Source organism: Austrofundulus limnaeus, unplaced genomic scaffold (genome assembly GCF_001266775.1).
Source record: "Austrofundulus limnaeus strain Quisiro unplaced genomic scaffold, Austrofundulus_limnaeus-1.0 Scaffold410, whole genome shotgun sequence".
NCBI classification, from domain to species: Eukaryota; Metazoa; Chordata; class Actinopteri; order Cyprinodontiformes; family Rivulidae; genus Austrofundulus; species Austrofundulus limnaeus.
The window spans coordinates 349,997-357,487 of NW_013952812.1; the positions used below are offsets into that span (position 1 = coordinate 349,997).

At 39.2% G+C, this 7,491-nt stretch overlaps 1 protein-coding gene across 1 annotated transcript in view; it reads right to left on the reverse strand.

Moving 5' to 3' along the window:
• Positions 1–2,187: 2,187 nt before the first annotated feature.
• The window catches only part of gja4 (gap junction protein alpha 4), a 7,497-nt gene continuing 2,193 nt past the window's right edge, over positions 2,188–7,491 (reverse strand). The window contains exon 2 of the mRNA XM_014024167.1: positions 2,188–4,116. Coding sequence (XP_013879621.1) covers positions 3,022–4,107 — 1,086 coding nt within the window. The 5' untranslated portion in view covers positions 4,108–4,116 and the 3' untranslated portion in view covers positions 2,188–3,021. The remainder of the gene's footprint in view (positions 4,117–7,491) is intronic.

Here is a 7,491-nt window from a genome sequence, read left to right on the forward strand (position 1 = left end):
TTTAAATATTATTTTTTATCATAAAAAAACGTGAAATAAACATGCACCTACAGCGGGTAAATTAGTTCTTCAAATGATACCTTTAAGTTAATTTTATTGTTTTGTGATATTAATAATGCTAATGTATTGATATTTTTCTAATTTTGATCTATTTTTGCTTCTGTTTAGCATCGCCGTGGTTGCTAGGTGACATGACGTACGCCGGGGTAAGGAGGGGAGGCTAGACCGTCCAAATTCACAGCCTCAGTTTTTCCGCTCTTCCCGGTCTACCAAGGACCCGGCCCACCTCGACCGGGTAGTCTGGGTCCTCCGGAGGACCCGGCCTGTCGTTTTGGACACAGCCAAAGTTTCTCCACAGAACAGGAGATGAGTATTTAGTCTGTGGAGAGAACAGAATGGGGTGTTATTACTTCTCCGACTACAAGGGAGAAAAATGCAGCTTGAACGCTTTGTTTTTGGTTGGCAGCAGCGCGGCGGTATCAGCTGCCCTGTGCAATGTGTTTCATGACCCTCTCTGGCTTTTTGTGAAAACACAGGTGGGATTAATCACATGGACGTGTGGACACATGAAGACTGAGATAACAGAACCGCCTGCGAATGCCAGCGGGGTTCTCGAGAGCGGAACTTGGTAGCTGCTGTTTCCTCTGCAAAAACTGACAATTCATCAGCGACACAAAGTAAACACATTCCTCTCTGAAGACTGAGAAAACTGTCGAAATATATCAAAAAATTGTACACCAAAAGATTTTTTTTATATTTTTTCCTGTTTTTAGCTCTTTGCTTCACTTTGTCGTCACACACAGTTCAAATAAAGCTTTCTGCTACAAAATCTTGGTTTGTTTACATTTCCCATTAACTGCTTATCATCGTGGAGCTGCTGAGCGCTGCAGCCACTTCCATGAAGAGAAATGTCACTATTTTATCAGAGCAATGAAAAAGAACGTTGGTTGACGGTGCTGAGGTCAAGATTTTATCAGTTGCTCTACATGAAAAAAGTATAAAAGGAGCATTCTCAGGGAGAAGTGTGTGTGTGTGTGGGGGGGGGGGGGTCCAACTTTTTTAAACTCCAATATGAATGATGTCCTCTTTTTTTAATCAGGAAGCCAGAACTGTTAGTTGGAAAACAGACATTAAATCAAATTTATTTTCCTCCACTAGTTCCCTTATCGAAATCTAGACTTGTGATATGATATAAAATGTTTCTATTATTTATTCTGTTGTCATGAGGGACTCAGTTTTTATGTACTGCAATAATACTTAGTGCAAAGTGTGCTGCTGAGCAGTAAAGAAATAATCTTCTCATGCTGTAGGTCTCCTGTATAACAAATCTTTGCTTTTAAAAGGAAAACATCAATTTGAACTAGAGAAACTGCACTCTGCAAAAATGCACTGAGTGCTAAAAACCAAAAGTAAAAATACTTTTAGCTAAAAGTAATAAAACTCTAGCGAAAACAATTAGCCAAATGCTGGCTAAAGGCTAAACGTGGCAGAAAAGCTAGCTAAAATCTAAAAGTAGCTAAATGCAGCAAAATGTTAGCTAAAATTAACAAAACTCTAGCTAAAACCTAAAAGTAACTAAATACTAACTGTAGCAAAACAGCTTGCTAGAACTCAAAAGTAGCTAAATGCAGCAAAATGTTAGCTAAAATTAACAAAACTCTAGCTAAAACCTAAAAGTAACTAAATACTAACTGTAGCAAAACAGCTTGCTAGAACTCAAAAGTAGCTAAATGCAGCAAAATGTTAGCTAAAATTAACAAAACTCTAGCTAAAACCTAAAAGTAACTAAATACTAACTGTAGCAAAACAGCTTGCTAGAACTCAAAAGTAGCTAAATGCAGCAAAAGTTTTGCTAAAAGTAGCAAAATGCTAGCTAAAGAGGCAAGTCTGTTGAAAAGTTAACAATAGCAAAACGCTTGTTAAAAGCAGCAAAGGTCAACTAAAAGAAGCAGCAGACTAGCTAAAATTATTTTAAAAAATAGAAGCTAAAAGTGGCATATTCCGTATGCTAAATCAAAAAACTATAAAAGTTATAAAAACAAAAATTGCAACCAACTCCTGTAAGAGCCAAACATTTAGATACATGAAAGATGAAACAGCCCAAAATATACAGAACAAGTTAGATTTTTTAAAAGCACCTCAGCAAATAAAACAGGAAAACAATATATAATGCTGAATCAGCATTCACATAATAAAATTAAGTCTGTATATAAATAAATATGATGCAGGGTTTTTTTTTTTTTTTTGATACTTTAGACACTTTCTTATCAGTATAATAAATATCAGGACTTGTATTTTCTAATAACTTATAAATGATCTTAAATATTATCTTTTCAATATATTATCCACTTCTTTTCAGTGAAGTTGTACATTTCTGTACCGTTTTCAGTCCAATCTTGCAGTCACTGTCTTTAACTTACAGCTATCGCTCTGCTCAGTATACAGCTCTGGATCCATGTCCCCAACATTTGAGGGACCAGAACTCACAGCTCTGAAAGTGGAAAAAAAAAACCCACATTGTGTGTGTGCATACATGCGTGCTTACATCCGCTGTAATTATCCTTCTGGGAACAGAGAAGGATCCAGAGATCAGAACATTCCACAATAAAAACAGGACCAGAGGAAAAGGGGAGTCTTTGGGTTACAGTGCAAATCTCAGGGGGAAATACTTAAACTTTAATTTCCTTCCATAGACTCTCTAACAGCGGCTCCTCCACAAACACCCCTCCCCCTTTCTCAGTTTTTCTTCCACATCTTGCTGAAGACGATTAAACTGGAGCAGGAAGACATCTTATGACTTCCCTCTGTGCCGTTCAGTGAAGGCTACTCAACATGTTTGATTTTGAATAGAATCATTTAGAGAGTAAGACTCTGTACGTCTGTTTGCCTCTGAGGCTTTGCCTTCACAGTGGACCAGTTGTTCTTCCCATCAGAGCTCTAAGTGCGCTCCTGTTAGTTAAGTGTCATGTGCAGAACAGATAAAAAAAACAGCAAACAAAGTCTTTGTGTGCATGAACAGCATCAAACATAATGTTTATGTTGTCCCTTAATGGGACGGTTTGGATTTCTCTCAGATGGTTTTGAGTGTTTGGTAACTTGGTGCCTGTTGGAATATGGTTTTGTCATTGCCTTCATACAGTTGACGTAACTTGGAAGCAGGTCAGCTCCAATCGTCGCTCCTGGTCCCTGAGTCACTTCTGCTGCCTCTACCGCAGTATCGGCGTTGCTCCCGCGGTGGTTGGTATTTAATGTGGTGCTACCCTGCACGGGGACGCCGATATGTCCTCCCTCCGGCTCTGGGTTGTCCCGTCGGGCCTCCTCGAGCCGAGGCAGGTTGTCCTGAACCTGTTTCTCTAGCCGGAGGGAAATGGCGCGCACCAATAGGTGCAGGAGTTCGATGAGGTTGAGGAGCAGAGAGAGGGCGGCGATCACCTGAGTGTAGACGGTGAAGATGGTCTTCTCTGTGGGACGAGAGACGAAGCAGTCCACGGTGTGAGGACACGGGCTCGCTGTGCACTCAAACTTGGCTGCGATGAAGAAGCCGCCATACAGGAACCAAAGTCCAACAATAAATCCAGTTTCTAGTAGAACTTTAAACAGGATGCTGAGTGTGTATAATCCCAGTAGTCTGCCTTTCAGTTTCATGGGCTCATGAGGCGTTTTAGATGTAATCTTGTTCCCACTCTTTTCTTTCTCTTTCTCCTTTGAATCATCTTCAGTCACACGGTTTTGAGTCTTCCCAGTTAAACTTGTACCCGCCTGCTTCTCATCTTGAACCTCTTTGTTTTTGTGGCTCTTCCCGATCCTCACGGCCACATAGCCGAAGTAGAAGATGGTCGGCGTGGAGACGAAGATGACCTGCAGCACGAAGTAGCGGAAGTGGGATAAGGGGAAGGCTCTGTCGTAGCACACGGCGGTGCAGCCCGGCTGCCGGGTGTTGCAGACGAAGTCGGCTTGTTCGTCATCCCACGCGGACTCGGCAGCAGTTCCGAGGACCAGCATCCGAAACAGGAAGAGGACGGTGAGCCAGACACGGCCGATAGGTGTGGAATAGTCTTGGCCCTCCTCCAAAAGGCGTTCCAAGAAGGACCAGTCAGCTCTGGACATTCTCTGCTCCTGAGAACAGATTGGGGAAGACAAAAAAGCATCAGAACCAGAATTTATTGGTATTGTACAGAGTGCAGTACAAGATTAAAACCTTTAGCCAGGATAAACTCACAGTGCAGCCACTGCTGAAGAGCCATTACAGGTGGTTTCAGCATCACTGGAGAGGATTTTCATGCATGTCTAATAGGGTTAGGCAATATTGGCAAAAAAAAATTAATTATGATTAATTGTGGTATTTGGCCGATAACGATTAATTTGACGATTAATCCCCTGGAGTACCTGGACACCCTCATGTCATAGTCACGTGACCAATTTAGTGGGAAAGATTTGCTGTTCGTAAAAATCTGTTCCAAATTGTGTCAAAATTACAGACTTCATATCATATTAATCATCAATTGCCAAATAATAATCGATTAATTGCACACGATACGATTATGCCCAACCCTAATGTCCAACTGAGATAAAACACTGAGGTCGCTGGATAGACTTTGTCTCTCGACTGGCCTGGGAACTTTGGCATTTAGCTAGAGGAGCGTTGGGATGTTGTAAGGACACTGTTTAGTTTTCCAACACCTTCTTTCAGGTGGCAACACATCAGGACACCCTCAGGGCACCGTGATGATCTTTGAGTTTGCTAAGATTTAACAGTCATTAGGGCTGTAGCGATTCACTGATCTCATGATACGATATATATCACGATACTCAGCGAACGATGCGATTCGATTTTCTGAATGATTTTAGAGGGACAGAGTGATTTTGGTGACATTTTGTGACTGTTCCACAGACTTGGATTGATTTAATTGAACTGAAAACTGATTAAAAGCACCAACTACACAATACTTGGCTCTGATTGGACAGAGACCTAGTCTACAGTAGGGCTGCCATGATTAATCGATTAATAGACGACTAATCGATTATTAAAATAATCGATGACTAATTTAATTATCGATTAATCGTTTTCTTTTTTTGTTGTTGTTGTTCTTTACTTTGTTTTTCTCTCCAAACTGCTTTGACACCTTCCACTGCCACGTCTGCCTTTCTGTCCTTGACACACATGCACAGTAGTGGTAACTGGGGTAGGCCGTGGACGTCACAAGACATTATACAGACAGGCTCTGGTATCATGGCTACCCAGCAATGTAGCTCAAAAGTGTGGGATCACTTTAAGAAAATGAAAGACAAACCTTTGCAATATCTGCCTTCCACAGCAATTTTTAGTTAGCATATAACTAAAATCTAACCATGGTTATATAATAGCAGCTGCATTCTGACGTGATAAGCTGTATGTTTTATATTCAATTAACATATGATCCGATTAGTCGACTAATCGAATAAATAATCGGTGATTAATCGATTATTAAAATAATCGTTTGTGGCAGCCCTAGTCTACAGCTGGACAAAATTAATCAGAGATGCGGTGAGAAATTTTTTTTTTATTGAAACAGTGCAAACCGTAGCTTACAAGCCTAAATAATATTTGGTTCCATCCAAGTAACTTTGGCCAATAAAGAGTAAATTTTCCCAAATCTTCAGGATTTGTTGTTTATGATGAGTGTAATTAACACAGTTAAAGACTTGGAGGTAAATTATTTTGTTCCCGTGTTACAGAGGGGGAACAGATTATTTTAAACAAATGAAAAATTTGGCTTTTGTATCAGCAATTAAAAAAATATATAAATACACACAATGTGTTGGAAGTAGGGCTGCCACAAACGATTATTTTAATAATCGATTAATCACCGATTATTTATTCGATTAGTCGACTAATCGGATCATACGTTAACTGAATATAAAACATACAGCTTATCACGTCAGAATGCAGCTGCTATTGTATAACCATTGTTAGATTTTAGCTACATGCTAACTAAAAATAATTGCTGTGGAAGGCAAGTTCTGCTCTGCAGATATTGCACAGGTTTCTCTTTCATTTTCTTAAAATGATCCCACACTTTTGAGCTACATTGCTGGGTAGCCATGATACCAGAGCCTGTCTGTATAATGTCTTGTGACGTCCACGGCCTACCCCAGTTACCACTACTGTGCATGTGTGTCAAGGACAGAAAGGCAGACGTGGCAGTGGAAGCTGTCAAAGCAGTTTGGAGAGAAAAACAAAGTAAAGCACAGCAACAACAAAAAAAGAAAACGATTAATCGATTATTAAATTAGTCATCGATTATTTTAATAATCGATTAGTCGTCGATTAATCGATTAATTGTGGCAGCCCTAGTTGGAAGACAGTGTTTGTCAGTCATGTATTTGTTTTTCCCCTTTCATAAACGTTAGTAAGCACGATGAGGGGTGACGGCAATTATTTTATGAAACCAGAGGTAGTATGTGACAAACCCCACCTCTCTCAGCCAAGATGAATGTTTTGTTTTTTGCAGGTGTTTTGCAGTGAATGTAGCGTTTTCAGACTCCCCTCCAATTAATGCATTTTTCATCGATCCACAGGGGTATTTCACGCCAATTTTTTTAGGATGTTGTAGCAAAGAAGTTAATCTTTCACCACGTTTTTGATTGAATGGATTCTGCCGTTTCGTCTTGCAGTTTATCAGTGGTGAAACTGACCGTCTGTCTCCACAAGCTTCAAAACACGTTCGAGCTTGAAGCGCTCAATAAAAAGTAGAGAGCACCGAAATGTAGCATTTCATCTAAATAGTGGCTGAGTTTCATGACAGTCTGATCAGGCAAGCGTTTCTTTTAAGACCCCAAATGTGTCGATGCTATGACGGTAGCAAAACAAAAACATTCTCTATTTGATCCTCAACTGATGAATATTGAACAAAGGTAGTCAATGTTAAGAGCAGGCAATTCCCTACTTCTCCTGAAAATTTCATCCAATTATCTCGAGAAATAAAGAAGTTATGGCTATTTGTTTTTGTTGCAGAATCATCACAATTTTTCTGAGTTTTCAAGGTTAAAGCAAGAGGAAAAAAAGCAACAGTTCAATACTAAAATGGTCATAATTTTCCTATTGCATCACAAATACAGACAGTTTTGGTGTCAATCTCTTAGTTGTTTCAAGTTTTATCTATCGCACCAGTAAAAAGAACAGTTTTTATTTACTTTTATTTATTTATTTATTTATTTATTTATTTATTTATTTATTTATTTATTTGTCTCATACCTACCAGAGGAAGGCCCATAAAGAATAAATTGTCAGCATGGATAGAGGAGGTAGCTGTTTTTGTATGTCGCTGTCACATTCTTTGCTCTCGGTCTGTTTTAATAACGATAAATAAATCTAAGTAAAAATTCATTTCACTTTTTTGTCTCAATATAAATTTCATAAACTTTCTGTAAGCTTCTTAAAGAGTAACTTACCCCAAAATTAACTTTTTTTTTAGCTGATAAACTGTCTAGAATGTGTCTAAAATGTTATAT